Source organism: Tachypleus tridentatus, chromosome 5 (assembly GCF_004210375.1).
Source record: "Tachypleus tridentatus isolate NWPU-2018 chromosome 5, ASM421037v1, whole genome shotgun sequence".
NCBI lineage: Eukaryota > Metazoa > Arthropoda > Merostomata > Xiphosura > Limulidae > Tachypleus > Tachypleus tridentatus.
In genome coordinates this window covers 25,881,470-25,902,471 of record NC_134829.1, presented here as the reverse complement: position 1 = coordinate 25,902,471, position 21,002 = coordinate 25,881,470, and the positions used below count along the sequence as shown (strand labels likewise).

The 21,002-nt window shown below is 34.8% G+C and overlaps 1 protein-coding gene and 1 long non-coding RNA gene across 2 annotated transcripts; one reads left to right on the top strand and one right to left on the bottom strand.

The window, feature by feature from the left end:
- Nucleotides 1-338: 338 nt before the first annotated feature.
- On the bottom strand, nucleotides 339-6,289 carry LOC143250763 (uncharacterized). Its single transcript, XM_076501724.1, has 4 exons — nucleotides 6,138-6,289; nucleotides 4,508-4,548; nucleotides 3,061-3,098; nucleotides 339-1,081 (listed from the first exon to the last, which is right to left on the bottom strand). Exons 2-4 carry the CDS (start codon nucleotides 4,527-4,529, stop codon nucleotides 566-568), a joined length of 576 nt encoding a protein of 191 aa, XP_076357839.1. The 5' UTR covers nucleotides 4,530-4,548; nucleotides 6,138-6,289; the 3' UTR covers nucleotides 339-565.
- A 67-nt stretch (nucleotides 6,290-6,356) lies between these two features.
- Nucleotides 6,357-20,121, top strand: LOC143250765 (uncharacterized). Its single transcript, XR_013028359.1, has 3 exons — nucleotides 6,357-6,654; nucleotides 7,689-7,816; nucleotides 19,180-20,121. It is a non-coding gene; the product is annotated as an uncharacterized LOC143250765 (long non-coding RNA).
- Nucleotides 20,122-21,002: the final 881 nt, after the last annotated feature.

Here is a 21,002-nt window from a genome sequence, read left to right as displayed (position 1 = left end):
GTATTCAAAATAGTTTTAACATACTAAGTTCTCTGTATATCAGTATTAATAATTTTATACCTTAGGATTTTGTTAAGTCAATTAAACCTGGCATTTCATTTCTTAGAAAGTAACATTTTCTTTAAATTATTGTAAATTTTTATTACATCGTTGTGTGAGCTCTGAACTCTGCTTTAATTATGGATGTTTTAAAAAATGAACCTCGTTATGTAGTTCTTCTTTCTAATGCTCTTTCAACGTTCTTGGTTTCAGTTTTGTTATACTCTAACTGTATTAGTGTTAATGTATTTATACACATGTTTTAACAGCTGCGAAATAAACATCAATTTCTCGGTAAATCACTTGAATAGAGTAGGTTTATTCACAATCAACCTATATACAAACACGTGGCAAAACTTCTCGCGTATAATAACAAAGTATTCTACACAAGTTAGTCAGCATGCTTCCCCCTTCACCGAAGTTAATGTATTTATTAATAGGATTCAAACCCATTTCTTGATATTCATCAATTCCAAAGCCACCAAGCAGAGAAATCTTGCTCTTTATTGTATATTTGTTTTTCCATCTAACGTTCTTCGCTGTTTTCTTCTTCCGGTTCCTCTTCTTCAGGGATTTCTGTTTCAGTTTCTACTTCTGGTTGTTCCTCTGGAGGAATAGGAGAAGGAGCAGGGGCAGGGGCAGAAGCTTCCAAGCGAGCCTTCCGACTGGGAAGCGGAAGACTTCCTCCTAGTAACGGAACTGCCTTTTCTGTGTCCTGCTCTGTCAAGAAGAGAGCCTCTTCAATACCGATGTTATTATTGACGTAAAAAAAGTCTTTAGAGTTAGCGCACGGTATCGCTTCATGTGGAAAACCGCAGGTTAGGGTTAACTGGTTAAAAATCGTAAGGTTTCCACATATGAAACTCCAGTGTTGAACCTCCGATTTACCATTAGCATGAGTGACGGTCTGGCAAACGTGGAATATCTTACAACCATTGTCCACGTCAGCATAATAGCCATTCCCTGGGCACAAAAACGTAGTTTGAATGTTTCCAACAAGCAAATCGGCTCCAGCTGGAAGTTCGTATGCTCGCCTCTTGAACTGCAGAGGAAAAAAAGATATTTATAAATATTACCTGAGCATAGTTTGAAATTCAATAATCATTTCATGTAGTGAATATCTTTATTCGGTGTTTATATTGCTACAAATATATCGCTAGAAATATTAAACGAGGAACTAGAGGTGCTTCCTTCGTTAAAGCCAACACACAGTTAGTAAAGTTAAAACTAATCAATAAAGAAAAGGGGCCCGGCATGGCCAAGTGTTAAGGCGTTCGACTCGTAATCCGAGGGTTGCAGGTTCGAATCCCGGTGGTACCAAACATGCTCGCCCTCCCAGCCGTGGGGGCGTGATAATGTGACGGCCAATCCCACTATTCGTTGGTAAAAGAGTAGCCCAAGAGTTGGCGGTGGGGGATGATGACTAGCTGCCTTCCCTCTAGTCTTACACTGATAAATTATGGATGGCTAGCACAGATACCCCTCGTGTAGTTTTGCGCGAAATTCGAAACAAACCAAACCATTCTTGTTCCATAAACTGGTGTAAAATAAGATTTTTTTGTTGTACACTAAACAACGTGTGAAGTCAAATTTATGGAATTAGTTGGATGTTTGTATAATTCTCAGTTACAAACATTAAGTAAAGTCAAACGAGTTTATTAACATCAAGCATTTGTTTGAACTTAAAAATTGTGTTGTAGAATTGAATATGTAAGGTTCGCCGTTATATGTTTCTCTATTTTATAAAAAAAAACACAATCAAAATTTGAGAAGACATTGAGCATTGTGTATCGTATATAAATAGTTGGTGATGTTATTCATGTACAATGGTTAATTCCCGTAATTTTAAGATTTTAAAGAAAGGTAAATTAAGATATTTAAAAGCGTTCTTAATTGGTCAAAATCCTAGTCTTAACGGGTTATATTATCCATTTGTTATTGTTACAATTGTAACTGAATTAATCAAAGATGGCGGAGCTACAAACTCCTCACCAAGAAAACATTTCACCGAGGAGGAAATTCCTAGACTTTAAAAATACTTTTAAGGGGTTGCTTACTTTCTCCGAGGATGGAAGCAAGCAACAAAAAGTGTAGTAAATATCTTAATACCTGTCTTACAGGTTTCACTGTATCCGAAAGGATCATATGTCAGTAATCTCTCGTGCAGGGAGATTTACTAAATAACCTACTTAGTCGACATGGGAGTGAGGCGCCCTCTAATTTAACTTTTGCTTGTTTAAGAACTAAGCCAATAGTAAACATTTGCGAGATAATTATTCTAGCATAAAGTTGTTTAGAAATTAGTGTTACTAGTAACTTATATTTTAGTGCATGCTTTTCACACAGTGATGATTATAACAGAACACAGAAAAGCTGAAATTGCGTTAAATAATCCACCAATTAATTAGAAGAGATTTTAACACTTTAGCTAAAATTATTATTGTGATATAAATATATCAACAAGGAGAAAAGAATAATACAAAGATCTACCATATAACTAATGATTATTTTAACAATTTGACAAGGAACCAATGGTTATTAAAATAGAATAACTTGGAGTTAGGAATGATGGTGATTTTAATGGATCTTCAATAAGCGATAGATGATACAAACATGTAAACGAAGCTATGGGAAAGATAAAAATACTCATATAGGAACTAGTAATTATCTTAACAGATTGATTAGCACATAATAGTGATATTAGTAGCTCAAAAAGGATTTGGTGGTGCTGAAAAAATCGACTAGGAACTAACACTGATAGAAGAAACTCAGTAACAAAGTAGTGTTTACTATGCGCAATAGATAACATACGAGTAAGTTATTCTGTGGTGTTTTTTTCAGATGACCATGAAACAAAATATAAAGTTATGTAAATAAGAGAAAACTTAAATTTGTAAACAATTTATATTAATGTACTAAATCAATGCAGGTTCGTAGCTCAAGACACTTGCAATAGCAGATGACACATTAGAAAACCAATCACATTACAGTATTTGAGCAAAAAACTGAAGCAAAACTTACCCGAGGTGAGGCTGTCACAGCGGCTACACTGCATGCTACTGTAAAACGTACAATAATTGTTATTATGATTATTAATTTTATTATGTAATCTCATTCAGATATAATTATTAGCATTTCACTCAGCTGTAGTCATTATTAACTCACTGAGTTGTAATTATTACTAATGCAATCACGTGTAACTATTACTACGTCATTCAGATGAAACTTGTTAATATATATTTTGGCTATTCCTTTAACTATATTCTTTAATAGATTGACAACTTAAAAATAAATCATTAACTATTATTTGTTATGAAAAATCTTAACACTATCGTCTATGATCCAGTTGTCGTTTGCTCTAAATATTACTTGTGCTAAATGTACAGTCTGGTTCTAAGGTATTCATGTAATAGTTTTCTTCTTCTTTAAGATGATCATACACTTATATGTAGAATGGAACATTCTTCTTGTTGCTTGCTTCTGTTAACAGAAGATGGAAAACATCGTTTTCACACTTGATTCTACTTTTATCGATAAATGTACACAAACCACACCGTGTCAAACCAACATATAATAACAATAAAATTACACTAATACGAAATCATTAAATAACATTTATTTTTAGACCTAAAATATTTTGGTTTATTTGTTTCTCACCAGCTATATTTTAGTGATGTATTAGCGTTGACACGATTGTCAGAAAATACATAGAAGTTCAGTAATCTTTAATGGTATATGGGAATAGCATCGACAAATAAACCATGAGGCTAACAAATCACTAATGTTGTATTGGGATAACATCAAAAAGTGCATTGTGAGGTTAATAAATCACTAATGATGTACTGGAATAATATTGAGAAGTATATTGTAGAGCTAATAAATCAACAATGATGTATTTGAATAACATAGAGAAGTACTTTTTGAGGTTAATAAATCACTAATGATATATTTGAATAGCATAGAGAAGTACTTTGTGAGGTTAATAAAATCACTAATGATGTATTTGAACAATATTGATAAGTACAATGTGAGGTTAATAAGTCACTAATGATATATTAAATAACATCGAGAAGTAGATTGTGAGATTAATAAATAATAATATATTTGAATTACACGGAGAAGTACATTGTGAGGTCAATAAATCACTCATGATGTACTTGAATAATCAAGAAGTACATTGTGAGGTTAAAAATCACTAATGATATATTTGAATAACATCCAAAATAGACTGTGATCTTAATAAATCATTAATTATGCGTTAGAATAACATTAAGTACACTATGAGACTGGTTTATAACTGTTGTTTTATATTTAATACCAACACAAAGTGAGTCACTATTGCTTTAGGTACGTGACGCAAAGTCTCTTTGTATGATTCTGTATTTTAAAATTTATAGGATAAACTGCAGTTGATAACCGAAGCAGCAGATCGAATAATATACATAAACATAACAGTGCTTTAACTTACCCAGGATAATCCACGTTCTCATCTCGTGTTCTAGTTAAAACCTGTGAATAAAAGGATTATTAGTTCATGTTATAAACGTTGAATAATTTAGAAACACACAAATTAATTCCTTTATCTGTGAGATTTGCTGTCCAGTTATCGTAGAAATTTTATATAAAAGTTTTACAATACATGAGAAATATCCGTAGAATACATCAAAATTACTAGTAACTGACTATATATACGTATATCGACATTCAACTTTGCTCATGGTAAATGCGTGGATGAAACTGTGTAATTAAGTACTACTAATCGGACATCGCAAGAAAGATCAAAGATGATTTTATAAACAGATGGATTTTACGTTATTACGTAGCTTACAGTCGAAAAAATATTAAATGAATAGCTAATTGTCAAAAAGGAACCAGTTGAAATTGTTCGAATATATATTAATTTTACTGTTACAATGGTTGTTACACAAATGACCTCAGCTACGCGGAGCTATAGTCATCCAAATTAGCTTAATGTTTTCATATGTCATCTGCTTTACTTATTCAAATGTACATCATTAATGTAAACAAAGAGTTAGTCTACGTCTAGTATTGAGGATACTTAAATATACAGTGTCTACATCTTATGTTTGAACATAGTATTAATTCCAACAGTTCATAGTGTGTAAAAGCCGGTTAGTAAAAAAAAGTAAATAAATGCGAGATAAAATAGAGAATGTGATAACTCAGCGTGGACAACGGTAAATAGTCAGAGAATGTGTAATCAGAGTGGACAACGGTAAATAGTAAGTTCTACATTGGAAGTTCCATCCTTTTCGGGGATAAAAGGTGGCTTTAAAAACCATGAGTCCACAAGAGAAGACACAAATCTTCACTTTTGTTAATAAAGTTCAATACTCTATTAGAGAATATTTATGTATGTGTTTCTCATTGGCAAATACTAGTTTCGAGGGGATAGTGCGGACGAGTGGTTAGGGTGCTCTGACTGTGAATCAAATAATTTATTGTTTGCAGCCCGTTGCTACAGAAATACTCTCCTCACTTTGGGACCTTAGTGTGTTACAAGAGTGACAGTTAAATCCCACTATTTGGTCATACAAGAATTAGCAATGGATGGTGTTCACTAGCTACTTACTTGCTAATTCACAATTAGGGAGGACAATGTTGAGGCATTAGGCCGGAAATAAAACATAAAATAAAACCCTGAACTTATAGCTTTGTAAATATTCAACATCAAACTTTACTCAAAAGTATAAACCTGAGCTAACATATTACAAGATATAACTTGTCGCCAGTGTTATCTATGTGAAGGTAAGTTGTTTAAAAAACATTTATATCAGCACTCTTTGAGTTTTTGCCGTTTAAACTGTCCTCAATTCGATTTCATTTAACCATTTATGAATCAAACGGTGTTGAACATTAGTGTATTAATTCAACAAAATATCTTAATACGTGTTTATACGAAATTAAGAATAGTCTTCGATTTTTTTTTCTATATCCGCTCAACTACTGGGACAATAACCCTAGATGTATTTAAACCAAATATCTACTTACGCATCTCAAGTTATAAGGTAAGTACCAAAACTTTGGGACCAAACTAACTAATATTATACCAATAGATACACCAAATGTCTACTTACGTATCGAAAGTCGTGGAATAAAAACCAAAACTGTTTAAGATACTCTTTCTGCTGTTAACTAACTGATGAAAGTTTGCCATCAAATCTCTTATTTATAAATGAACTCTGCCTAAAGGTAAAGATGACGTCAGGACGTATTGTGTCAGCGACAAACTCAGAAATAGGTTGCTAAATCCTTTTTTTTTTAAAGTGCTACTGTTATGTGAGCATTACGTTAGAGATGCTTTTTCCTTGACCTGAGCCAACCGTGCTCACGATGTTTGGTTGCGTCGCCATTGGACACTTGCCACCAGTTAGTTGACGTACTGCTAAAACTGCTGACCTTTAACCTAATGAAACTCCGGCCGAGACCAAAAGCTAATATTATCGAGAGTTATGACCTCTCATAGGTAAGTTCTAGGCCAAGTACGTCTGCTAGAGATTTGTCTATGATGTCACCCCCAAAACGTCAGGACACCACTTCGAGTGCAAGTTTCCGCCTTTGATACTAGTTATTTCATCCAAAGTTAAGAGACAGGTAAGAAAGAAGAATGACATAAATTGCTAAACATTCGTAGAACAATAACCCTATTTTACTTCCGCTGACGTAAAAACAAATAACATAGTAGCCTTAAACAACTAATTTTAATAATTAATAATAATTTTTGTGTTCCAAAACTCTTCTACAGTTATTTTATACCACCAGATAGAGAGGAAAACGTCTTTCAAGAGAAAATGCTAGGACCTCATAAGAACATTTAAAGGGAAAATAGTGTGTTTTTCTTATAGCAAAGCCCCATTGGGCTATCTGCTGAGCCCATCGAGGGGAATCAAACCCCTGATTTTAGCGTTTTAAATCCGTAGACTTACCGCTGTACTATCGGGGGGCGAAGGGAAAAGAAGGTGTTAAAAAGTAAAGATTTTGTTCGTGTGCTTCTAATCTTGGCTGACAATTACAGTTACAATCTTTACTTGTAAGTTGGACATTATTATTTTATATGAGATAGAAGGCAAGTTACAACCTTTACTTGTAAGTTGGACATTATTATTTTATATGAGCTATAAGACAAGTTACAATCTTTTCATCATACATTACACACCACATCTATGAAACCTATATGAATTGCAAGATAAATTACAAATTTTACAAATGACACCTTTATTCACGTCTAATGCAATTGTATTAACTGCAGGATAAATTACGTCATTTGCATATAATACTTGCACGTCAGCCTAATAGCCCCTTCCAGTAGCTTAGCTGTAAGTATCTGGACATAAGATGCTAAAATTGAATTTCGATATCCGTTTTGGGCACAACACAAATAACTCATTGTGAAGAATTTTTCGTTTAACAAGAAATAAACACACAAACCAAATTTGATAAGGTTAGATCAACTGTAAGATATACTATAACTCTTACATGTAGTATCAACTGTAAGATAAATTAAAACCCTTACATGCGACATTTAAAATCATCATATTAACTGTATGATAAACTAAAACTCTTAATGTAACACATTATACTGAATTTAACAAGATTGTATTGGCTGAAATGTAAGTTTACATTGCTAGATGCAAGATAAGACGAGACTCGACGCGAGTGAAATGCAAGATGCAGGATAAGACGAGACTCAACGCGAGTGAAATGCAAGATGCAGGACAACAAGGGAGGTTCTGTCATAAGGTTGGAGTGTGTGTGTGTAAGGGGACTTAAGTATTTCCGTTTTTTTAAATCCATTTCAGAGGTTGCATAGGAAGCTTAAACATGATAAGAAAAATAGCATAATCATATTTTTCACTTAGTCTGCATTGTCATTGCATATAATTTTACTGTTAGCTATAATTATAGTCTAGCGAGGGAGAGACCAATCTTTTTTCTTTTATCTTTCCAATAATTTGCAACAACTGTATGTGTTGTGACGTCATCCCCAGTAGCATCCCCAAAACTGAGAATATGATAGTAATATTAAAGAAAAAATTGAAAATTTCGAAAATCTAGGAAGTAGTAATGAATTGTTAGCAGTCGTAGATGAAAAATACATGCAGAATGTCTCAGGATGTAGCACAGTCAGTGATGGCCCTCCATAAGATAGCAGAATGTCTCAGGATGTAGCACAGTCAGTGGTGGCCTTCCAGGAGATAGCAGAATGTCTCAGGATGTAGCTCAGTCAGTGATGGCCCTCCAGGAGATATAGGAATGAAAACGTTAGAGCCTAAACAACTTAGTCTATCACATTTCCAGTAAAGAAAAGTGGCTGTCAGACTTGCTCTTTTATTTCTATGTCTGCCCATCTACTGAAACAACACTACTTAATGTTATAATGATAAACACATTTATACTCTGTATAACTAATTTCCATGGGTGAGATACATCACCAACGTGGATCTCTCGTTTTGTTTCTGTTGCTCTCAAAATGTAGTTACGTAGAGCCATGCTTTATCGTTAGTGTTTTCAGAAAGTGGTGAGATGTGAAGTCTGTATTTAATACTCGTGAAAACCAAGTTCATAAAATTGCTTCTTGGAAAACTTACACAGTAGTTCAAAACAAGAGGCAACGAAGTTGTCTACTGAACACCACCAGTCTGTAACAGAAAATATAAAACACTTGTCTAAAATATTTAATGTCATCATAAGTTCGTCCAGCTGCTGAGAGTGCATGAAGAAATACAAGACTCTTCAGATAAAGGATTTTATTTTAACTTAATAAAGTTTTAACCAAATATGATTCTTGTTTAGTTTTAAAAGTAAGGAGTGGAAATGAAAAATATAACAGCAAAGAAATGCAGTATAACCGTACTGGATCTACAGCGTCTGTATTGATTGATGAAAATGTTGATAATGTTAGGAGAGTTGAGTTGGTAGCTTTTATGGCTGATGAAACTAGAGAATTTGTAAAAAAAAGAAGAAGAATAGTTTTACGTACGTGTACACTTTGTAAATGAGCAACTAAATATCAAAGAAAGGTTTCTATCCTATGAGCATGCCAAAGATCTCACTGCAGAATCTCTAATGCAATTGTATTAACTGCAGGATAAATTACGTCCTTTGCATATAACACTTGCACGCCAGCCTAATAGCCCCTTCCAGTAGCTTAGCTGTAAGTATCTGGACGTAAAACAAATGAACATGATCAGGTACATTAAAAATATGTTTATATCACAACTCAGTCATAAATGTGATTTCACAGATAAAAACCAACCCAAAAGCAAAAATTAGGTTTCTCGGAATTTTTAAAGTATATTACTGTTTAATCATTATTTCTGGAGTTCTCCCTGGAGGATAGAACGAGGGTGGAGTTGGTACAACATCGAGACAACTTATCAACTTCAGTTATGTTTAAATCATAATTGGTCAAATATTCATACAGAAATCTATTACTTTTATTGTTACCTTTCTTCGAAATTGTGAAAAACCTTCGTGTTTTCACAGTTTATAATAATGCCATTTCTTGCGTGTAGTTAAGGTGTGGTTTGTTTATTTGTGTGTGAGGATGTATATATATAAACACGGTACTTGTGCACACTCTCAACCCAACACATACAGACAGTAGCACTTACACATATTTGTTTTAACGTCCCCCGATGGGGGACGTTATTTATTTTTTACACATACTAACACTGTACTAACTATGGGATAATATTTAAAATAGCACTCGTAGTTAAACAAATAAGCATATCAGCATATTGAACCTGCTTACAGCTCGCTATTGGTAATTAGGAACGATACACCATTGAATAGAATTATCTGTTTTGCTTATTTCAAGTTCAAACACGCTAGATGAAAAGTTAACATTCATTTTAAACTCGAACTTATCAAATGTGCAAAGTTTGTTTGTTTTTTTGGAATTTCGCACAAAGCTACTCGAGGGCTATCTGTGCTAGCCGTCCCTAATTTAGCAGTGTAAGACTAGAGGGAAGGCAGCTAGTCATCACCACCCACCGCCAACTCTTGGGATACTCTTTACCAACGAAAAGTGGGATTGACCGTCACATTATAACGCCCCCACGGCTGGGAGGGCGAGCATGTTTGGCGCGACGCGGGCGCGAACCCGCGACCCTCGGATTACGAGTCGCACGCCTTACGCGCTAGGCCATGCCAGGCCAATGTGCCAAGACTTTTCCTTTTAATATCACTCACACGACTGTAGAAGCCGAATCTCTTAAGCTGAAGCGATATTTTGTAGTTTCTTGTAAAATATATTTATACGATTCTAGAAACTGAATCACATAATCTGAACTGACACTTTCCATGTGGATATAAAAATACTTATACGATTATATACACTCAATCATTGAGATTGAGTAACACTTCATATCTATATGTAAAAAAAACTCAAATTGTTTTAGATACTGAAACACTTGTGGACTAAAAAAGATACGTAAGAAATGTGTGTAAAAATACTCATAGGACTCTAAAAAATGAATAATTTGAGTTTAACTGATATCTCGTAATTGGGTATTAAAATTTTCATACAACAAAACAAGGAAAGCTAACGTTTAGAATTGTGTTTACAATTACGGCCAGTTAATATTCGTCCTAATTTCTTATCATTATTATACACAACTTCAGAATTACTTTAAGTGTGTGTTTTCTTATTGCACAGCCACATCGGGCTATCTGTTGAGTCCCCCGAGAGGAATCGAACCCCTGATTTTAAGATTGTAAATTCGTAGACTTACCGCTGCACCATGGGGGGACGTTAGTAGAGAATAGAGAATCGAATGAACGTAGTTTGAGTGTGCAGTCTGAGGGTAAACAACTATTAATTCTTCGTACGAACACATGACTATGCTGGGCTTGAAAACAAAGAAATAAACTGCGTTTTCTAAACCAAACCTTCCCAGATCCCGATATAGATATTGTTTCTACATATATTCACACTCTACACTTCAATTCTTCTCCCATCTTTGTTCCAAACGTCCAGTTAATCAGTGTGATTTCTCTTCCATATTTTCCCTGTTTTTACGGTCTATATGCTTTTTTATTTACCGTAGCATATAGAGATATTACCAGCGGCTTCGCCTTACGTTCTCATTGAACAACATTCCTTTAACTAGAGGTTGGAATAAGGTAAACCTTCAAATCTCTCACAACTTTTATCAATGTTTTTTTTTACACAAAACAAAAAATACTTTTCTCCATTCTTATGATGAAGTTTAGGTTGTCAGTTAGGAATATGTTTCATATTTTTTGTTTAAAATTAAGCACAAAGCTACACGATAGGCTATGTTCTGCCCACCACAGGTATCGAAACCCGATTTCTAGCGTGTAATTCCGCCGACATATCACTGTGCTACTGTGATGTTGTCCAGAATATGATACTCTCATAATCTTCACTACTGCTAGTCAACCAGACAGTTACGTCCTCTTCAATCTGTTCTGAATGAACTCGATCATCCAATTTTCGCAGCTGACATTCAAACATTAGACGTGTCGCCACATGGCTCCTTCTCATCCAGTCATTGGTATCTGTTGCTATGGTCAATATCGATATTTGCTTATATATCCACTCTATAACATTAGATGTGTTGACCAGTCCTGACCTTTCCCTCCATACACTCTATATTTTGGTGTAAAAATATTTATATTACTCTAAAAACTAGCCTATTTGATTTGAAGTATTAATTTGTGTATTTGTGACTAAACATGAACACGAGATTGTAAAATCTGACTCTTTGGGCTGAAGCAATATTTATTTGTGTTTAAACGTATTCATGCGACTCTAGTAACTGAAACATTTATATTAAATTGATATTTTGGGTGTAAAAATGCCGACACAATTCTAGAAACTGGATTATTTCAACAGTATTTCACAGCATTATTATTCTTCGTTTAGCTTATTTGGCAGGCTTGGCGTACAAGTAGATTCAAAATGCACAGGAAACGAAATGGGTAGTCTTCATCTTTGACTTTTTCAAAGAACCCGTGAGCAAACTATTCGGGGTAAAAACAAACCCTATATATTGCAAGCGCACTTTTGAATCTACTATGGCAAAGAGCAAATTGGTAAACAAAGCGTTTTAATTAATAAAGTAAAATGTTTAGACACTTATTTCTATTCCTTGAGGGTTGTTTATAATTAGGCTTAGATATACCCAGATAAGAATAAATACATTTTTATGTATGCTAAACTGAATTACCCGATATTAAAACAAGTGGTCTTCAGTACTCATTCTATTGTTGTAATTACAATGAAAAAGGTTGTTTTTACAATGAAAAAGATTATATTGTTTCAGGTCATATTTTAACATATACAGTACCAGTAAAAAAACACATCCCAACCCTGCAATACACCTTTTGAATTGTACATAAAAATCATAATTTTAAAACAATCAAACAAATGCTAGCAGCCCAAAACAAAGAAATGCGTCGCACTTGGCCCCCGATTTCTCAAACAGTGAGTTCAATGAAATGTTTCACAAAGAAAAGGATGAAAAAAATTACAGAATGATAAAATAATTTACATTTAATCAAAATAATAATACTTTATTCCAATATAAAACTATAAACATTGTTATTTATGCAGGTTAACAGTTTCAAAACGCAATTGAAATATAAAACTCGGGTCAAAATATTTTTGGATAAGGCGTAAAAGAAAGCCAGTTGTGTAAGAATGTGAACAATGGTGTAGTATGATTATTATGGGCCCCCTTAGGACTTAGGCCCCCTGGTTCCAATGGATAATCGGTCAATGTTTGTTTGTTTTGAATTTCGCGCTAAACTACACGAGAGCCATATACACTAACTGTCCCTAAATTAGCAGTGAAAGACTAGAGGAGAGGCAACTAGTCATAACCATCCACCGCCAACCCTTGGGCTACTCTTTTACTAAAGAATAACGGGATAGACCATAAAAGTATACTGACTCCACTGACAAAATCGAGCATACTGCTGGGACGGGGAGTTGAACCCACGAACCGAGCGCTATAACCATCTAGCCATGTTAAGCAAATCATCCTATCGATAGACACCCCAGTTTTCTGTATATGTATATTGAAGGATTGGAGTGGAATTTTTTTTATTCAAAATACATCACTCGCGAAAATCAAGTCTTAACTAAAATGAAAAGTACAAGTGAATCGCGGTAGTTATACATTCAAAAAATGTGCCGGTGCTACTATTATTAGCTATATTTCGTAGGAAAAAATTTCAAACTGCAAATGTCTTTCATATAAACCAGTACATTTCCCCAAAACGTCGCCTATATACAGTTTCGTCTGTCAATAAATCTTTGGTTGTTTATTTCAAAATCTCAAACGATATACCCTCAGCAAGTCTCTATCTATAGCTGAAGGTCCGGCATGGCCAGGTGGTTAAGGTAGTCGACTTGTAATACGAGGGTCACGGGTTCGAATCCACCCTCACACTAAACATGCTCCCCCTTTCAGCCGTGGGGGTGTTATAATGTTACGGTCAATCCCACTTTTCGTTGGTAAAAGAGTAGCCCAAGAATTGGCGGTTGGTGATGATGACTAGCTGCCTTCCCTCTAGTCTTACACTGCTAAATTAGGGACGGCTAACACAAATAGCCCTCGAGTAGCTTTGTGTGAAATTCAAAAGAAGCCCCCCCCGCTAGTACAGCGGTAAGTCTACAACGCTAAAATCAGGGGTTTGATTCCTCTTGGTGGGCTCAGCAGATAGCTCGATGGGGCTTTCCTATAAGAAAGCACACGTACACAAAACAAACTAAAACCTATAGTGGAAATACTTTATTTTGCTTAGATAAATATTGCAACAATTAGTAGTATATTTATATAATTCGAAGGAAACGTTTTGTCTTTTTTTTTTTTTTTAAGAGAGCCAAAATATAATTTTGATAATTTTATATTTTCAAATTAGGAATATTTCTCTTCAATTTGTGAAAGTGGTTATCGTGTCTTATATACGACTTGTAGAATTCGTGTTTTTGTCTAGTTAATGTAAATACACGATCTGCACTTTGTAAGATTGACAGTAAAATCCTACTACTCGGTCAGAGAAGAATATCCTAAACCACCAACTTACCTACTAGTTCAAAATTAGAAATGACTATGTGAGGTTTGTCCTTGAGTAACCTTGCGCGAAACTTCTAAAACAAACGATTTAAAAGCTAGTCCTTCAATGAAAACAAATGAAACTTTTGTACGCGTGCAAAAAAAATTAATATTTTTAGCAGATCGTATTTTTTATTCATTCTCTAATTATTTCTTTATTATATAAATTTATGTTATTAATTATTTTTTGTTAGTCTTATACAAGTTTTTGCCTGTTGATGCCGAGCGGGCCCGGCATGGCCTAGCGCGTAAGGCGTGCGACTCGTAATCCGAGGGTCGCGGTTTCGCGCCCCCGTCGCGCTAAACATGCTCGCCCTTTCAGCCGTGGGGGCGTTATAATGTGACGGTCAATCTCACTATTCGTTGGTAAAAGAGTAGCCCAAGAGTTGGCGGTCGGTGGTAATGACTAGGTGCCTTCCCTCTAGTCTTACACTGCTAAATTAGGGACGGCTAGCACAGATAGCCCTCGAGTAGCTTTGTGCGAAATTCTAAAAAACAAAACAAATATAAACTGTTGATGCCGAACATTACGCAGTGCTTTAATGAAATAAACATTAAAAGAAACGATAGTACAAGCCAGAATATCACAAATCTATATTACATAAATGTCTGTATAAGAACAATTCATTAGTCCGCAGAAACAGTATATACTTTTAAAAGTACTGCACTGAATATCTTAATCAATAGCTCAGGTACACCCTGTTTTTTTTTTCAAAATTACTTACTTAGATGCGTTAAAGACTAGCCTGAAGTTAATAGTAATAAAACACATTAAAACAAAAAGTAGTTACATCTTTAGGCGCCTTAATAACTAGTTCCTATAGATGCATGGCTCTTTCGAAAGTTACTTCTTTAGTGAACTGCTGAACGAAAACAGACCTTTTTTTCAAAATTTACTTATTTATAGACTGGCCAACATAGATGCCAAACATTTCCAGAAGTTACTCACACCAGTATAACGTGTTCTTCCATTTGGCGCGTAATTTCTTCAATTACGTTTTTATACATACTACGTTCACTGGTAGGCCTAACACCAGAAATAGAAATTTTGAAACTAGTGTACGCTTAACTCACGAATAAAGTTCACGTCAATTACTTGCCAAAATTTCATCGCTAATCGATCAACGCTCTAACTGTCTCATTGAATAACAATTTAAGTCGGCATCTGAATCACTCATGAATAGACTAACGGAATTACTGATAACTCACACTGTCTAGCCCTCTAACTGATGCTGACTAACTCATTCGGTCTGCTATATTTATGTGATTTGTTCACGAATATTCGAGATTCCATCGAAGCATAAACTTTCATGATTGTTACATCATGTGAAAATCTTCCTTCAGTGAAAAAAAAAATGTTTAAATATTTAAAATATGGTCTGCAACAGCACGTTAACGATTAGCGCGTATAAACACTGCGTTTTTTGAAGTTACAATTTTAAATCGATTCATAACTAGCCTAACGAAAATATTACCGTACGAAACGATGTTTACAAAAAGGCCCCATCAGTAGCACAGCGATATGATTACACATTTACTCCCAAGAAACCAGGTTTCAAATCTCGTGGTGGGCAGACACAGATAACTCATTGTGTAGCTTAACTATCATACAAAACAAACATATGTTTTTATGCCACCTTAACTTCTAACCAGAAGAAGAATCTTTAAAAAGTTACATTTTTGATACGTTATTGATAAAATGTATAGAGACAAAACTTAAAAACAAAACGGCACTTCTTGAGATATGCCAGCTCATACAGACAATTTAGTTTTCATAAGTTATTTTCTTTTGTGCTTTAACGACAAACCCAACGAAAACAATACTTTTATTTTTCCAAAATTTCTTACCCATAACTTAGATCGTCTGCCACGAGCGCATGCTCTTTTTAAATTTTCAGAATAAAAATATTAGATAGTTGAGAAGTGAGAAAATGCAACTGCTTAAATCATTGGTATTATACATTTGAACATGATTAAAGCCTTATGAGTGATGAATATGTCAAACCTTTTTGGTTTAGTTCCGTTTTGAAATAAATAATAATTGGACTTATGAATTATGAATTGTTATTTTATCTTCAGTTCCTCATGCTATAGTAAAGATGTTGACTTTAACATCGGCAGTTTGTTTTTGTTGTTCTTTGCTTTAAAATTAATCTAAATAAACAGTTTTATAAAGCCATAACTCATATCCTAATGTCCCACGCTGGTACATTAGGATTTGCAACGCTAAAATCAAGGGCTCAATTCACCCTCGCTGGATAGAGCAGATTGCCTGATGTGGTTTCACTAAAAGAAAAATACACACACATATTCTAATCTCGCTATTTTTTCCTTTCTAAATTATTATACGGTTATTTTAACAGTATTATTCCTACAACATTCAAGAAATATTTTAACAAAATTCTCCGTTAATTGTGTTTACTTGTTTGTTTTGGAATTTCGCAAAAAGCTACTCGAGGGCTATCTGTGCTAGCCGTCCCTAATTTAGCAGTGTAAGACTAGAGGGAAGGCAGATAGTCATCACCACCCACCGCCAACTCTTGGGCTACTCTTTTACCAACGAATAGTGGGATTGACCGTAACATTATACACCCCCACGGCTGGGAGGGCGAGCATGTTTAGCGCGACGCGGGCGCGAACCCGCGACCCTCGGATTACGAGTCGCACGCCTTACGCGCTTGGCCATGCCAGGCCTAATTGTGTTTACAATAATATGTAGAACTCAAATGTTTTTAAAACTCAGTTAATTTCACTGAAATTAACATATGTGACATGTTGAAAAAAACGTACCCATCTTTAAACATTTATTCTGACGTTTTTCTCATTTGTTATTTTATTTTACATTTTACAGTTACTGCTTATTCACAAACTCATGTGACACTTGTTTATAGACTAGTTTTAAAAAGAGCTAAACGGTTATCTGTAGTTATAGAAGTTTATGGGAATAAACTTTGGAACGATGCGTCTACTATTGCTAACAGTTCTACTATACCTGCCCGGCCTGGCCAGGTGATTAGAGCGGTCGACTCGTAATCTGAGGTTCGAAGGTTTGAATCCCCGTCGCACCAAACATGTTCACCTTTTCAGCAATATGAGCATTATAATGTTACGGTCAATCTCACTATTCGTTGGTTAGCGGTGGATGGTGAAAGAGTAGCACCAAGTCCTTAATTTAGAGTGTAAGTGAGATGGCTGTTATCACCACCCACCGTTTTTTAGTTCAGTGCTGGTCTTACACAAACCAAACTATTCGTTGCTTTATCTCCACAACTTTACTATTTATAATAGTTTGTTTGTTTGTTTTTGAATTTCGCGCAAAGCTACACAAGGGCTATCTGCGCGAAATTCAAAAACAAACAAACAAACTATTATAAATAGTAAAGTTGTGGAGATAAAGCAACGAATAGTTTGGTTTGTGGTAATCTGAAGCCAGCACTGAACTAAAAAAACGGTGGGTGGTGATAACTAGCTGCCTTCTCTCTAGTCTTACACTCTTAAATTAAGGACGACTAGCGCAGATAATCCTCGTGTAGCTTTGCACGAAATTCAAACCAAACAAACAAAGAAAATGGTAATCCTTAAAAAAAGCTTATTTCACTTTTAAATTTAAAATGAAGGTGTTTTAGAGAAACATTTAAATATATCTGTTTTCTGGGTGTCATTTTAATGTATATAAATTGTGTGGTACACATTCCTGGACTGTTTTTTTTAATGAAGCATGAAAAACCGTTACCTCGTTTGCACACAAACAGAGACACCGGATCCGCGATTATCCTTACTTATCTGGATATTATATTGATTATTTTACCCAGACCGTGTAGCTTTTTTGTAAAAATTGCTCAAATTCATAAAATAACAAGAATCTTTAACAAATATATAAACTAGTCAGAATTCTGTGCAGGGCCGAATTGAGAACTTGGAAGACCAGGAGCAGATTTCGTAGAATGGCTCCTCAGAATTGAACTTAGCAAATAAGTTAAATACAGTTCAATACTATTACGTTTTAGAACAAAACCACCTAAGGCTATTTGCTGTTTCCTACACAGGGGACTGATCTCCGGATTTTAGCATTGTATTGGTTTGGTTTGGTTTGGTTTGAATTTCGCGCAAAGCTACACGAGGGCTATCTGCGCTAGCCGTCCTCAATTTAGGAGTGGAAAACTAGAGGGAAGACAGCTAGTCATCACCACCCACCGACAACTTTTGGGCTACTCTTTTACCAACAAATAGTGGAATTGACCATCGCATTATAACGCCCCCACGGCTGAAAGGGCGAGCATGTTTGGTGTGATGGGGATTCGAACCAGCGACCTCTCAAATTACAAGTCGAGTGCCATGCTTGGTCTAACATTTTAAATCCGTAGAATTACCCTCTACCACCAAGATATTACTATTTATTAACTACACTTTGAACAACACTCATGAACAATTTTAAAGGATGGGTAGATAATAAACAAAATACTAATTATACTATTTATAATAAATATAAATTAATGGCGACAATTTGTTTTTTCTAAGTGATCAAGCAAATGTTTACGAAAGAACAAGCTGTAAGAATATTATGATAACATATTTTTAAAAACGACAAGTTTATATGAAGGAACTAAATTCGCTGTTACCATAACGACACAGTTGCAAACGTGCTTTTTCGATTGAACATCCAATTTTTCATTAATTTTTATCATTGTCTAGCGGGGATCTTTGAGTCGCAGGGCCTGCGGCAATTCCACCAAATTTTTAATTAGCCCTGCTTTTGTATATGAACAATTAAATTAAAATGGATGCTTCAGTAACTTTGTTATATTGTTTCTTTTTAATGCCATTAAGACTTAGCAATTTTAAACAAAATTTTTAAGTGAAAAAAAAAGACGAACCTCGTATTTAGGTTATTTACATTTCGTAGTTTAAGGAAAACTTTCACTCTATAGTTTCTATTCCCTTGTTTTTCTGTGGTAAAAGAAAGTTGTTGTTTTTTTTCATTAACTTCTGTAATGTCATCATTCACCACTTATTTTTTTTTTCTGCACAGAATCCTGAAGACATACGAAGTAGCTGTTGTAGAAAACGCGAACTGTAGGCCAGGAGGGAAATTGTGTCGCTTAACTGTGGTGTAAACGGTATCTCTAGCAAACAAGAAGAGGCCTTTTTCCCTTGACCTCTGACCTGATGAATGCCTATTTTCCTCATTTATGACACTAAGGGTTAATAGCACATACTACACGCATTTCACTAGCATGGTTGTTTGTCGTAAATACAACTCCCAATATGTGATTGTCTATGGAAGATAAACAACTGGTTTTAAAAGAGGCCAAGGAACACGGCCAGCATTAACCAACAAATAGATGACCAGCTTAACTAGAATGCTACTAAACATTCTCTTTACCTTACGTTAGGAGATAATTAAAAACAAATATATGCGCATGAATGCTAATATACTCATCTAACCCGTTATTTGTAAGTTTAATAAAGTTTGAAATTCATGATTTTGTATTAGGTAGGTCTGTTTTGCATAAAACAATATTAATGTTATTATTTTAATGCTTGATGCGTTAAACATGTTAACGTCAACAAATTCGAAATTTTCTTTTGTTGCTAAACGACATCCTATGTATTCTGTTTCATAAAATGATTCTATCGTATTGAACGTTACCAAATTAAAAATTACACCAATGTATGTCTCCAAATCCAATTGTTTGAATTGAATTCTATTTAAAAGGATGCCAAATTTGATGATAATTTAATCAACCACAAAGTGCATTTTCAGTATACCACCTGAACTTACTGTTAATATTTTAATTTATTAAAGGTGCCAGTACGTGTGTTTATTAAGAATTCTATTTTTGGATCTCACTGTCTCAGTATTTTATTATATTGAAAGAGTTAAAGCAATTTGATGCAACAGGTTAGAAGTTGGACATTTGTATCTTATCAGTTGTTGTTGTATGTATTGTAACTGTTTCATCACAGATAATACCGTAGCTGTTTTTAAGGTAAATAAATTATATTTTTGTATACCATCAAATGTTGTCGTCATTGTTTTCTCTTTGTTAATTTGTTTCTAGTGAAGCAAATACTTTATTAATTTTTATTTTATCGGATTAATAATCAGTTGTTTCTGTGTCACATGAATTTATATTTTTTTATTTCGTTGCAACAAAACTGATACTGTTACGTTTTAGAACAAACCACCTAAGGCTATTTGCTGTTTCCTACACAGGGGACTGATCTCCGGATTTTAGCATTGTATTGGTTTGGTTTGGTTTGGTTTGGTTTGGTTTGGTTTGAATTTCGCGCAAAGCTACACGAGGGCTATCTGCGCTAGCCATTCCTAATTTAACAGTGTAAGACTAGAGGGAAGGCAGCTAGCCATCACCACCCACCGCCAACTCTTGGGCTGCTTTTTTACCGACGAATAGTGGAATTCACCGTCACATTATCACGCCCCCACGGCTGAAAGGGCGAGCATATTTGGTGCAATGGGGATTCGAACCCGCGATCCTCAGATTACGAGTCGAACGCCTTAACCCACCTGGCCATGTCGGGTCCTTCGCATTGTTAACAAAACTTAAAATCGGCTACCGTCAGGAATTTTCTAGATTTATAAAAAATATTTAATCAAGGTCTTTAGGAAATGTATTATTTGTGAGAAAACAACATATTCATAGGATTATCGCGTAGGCTTCTCTTATTCTTTGTTTAAAGCTTTCAGAAAGCGCTGTTGGAAACTTATTGAGCTGTTTACCATTTCTCTTGTCTGGATACTGGCACTGACCTCAGCGTTCAAAGACTTGTAACATCATTTAATCTTTGCATAATAATGCTTTAAGATACGGAAGCACGTATGAGAAGCCG

Coding starts and splice junctions, on each gene's coding strand:
- LOC143250763 (XM_076501724.1), bottom strand. CDS start 4,529: ATGAGAACGTGGATTATCCTGG. Junction 3,099..4,507: donor GAGAACGTGGATTATCCTGG/GTAAGTTAAAGC, acceptor TACGTTTTACAG/TAGCATGCAGTGTAGCCGCT. Junction 1,082..3,060: donor CTGTGACAGCCTCACCTCGG/GTAAGTTTTGCT, acceptor TTTCCTCTGCAG/TTCAAGAGGCGAGCATACGA.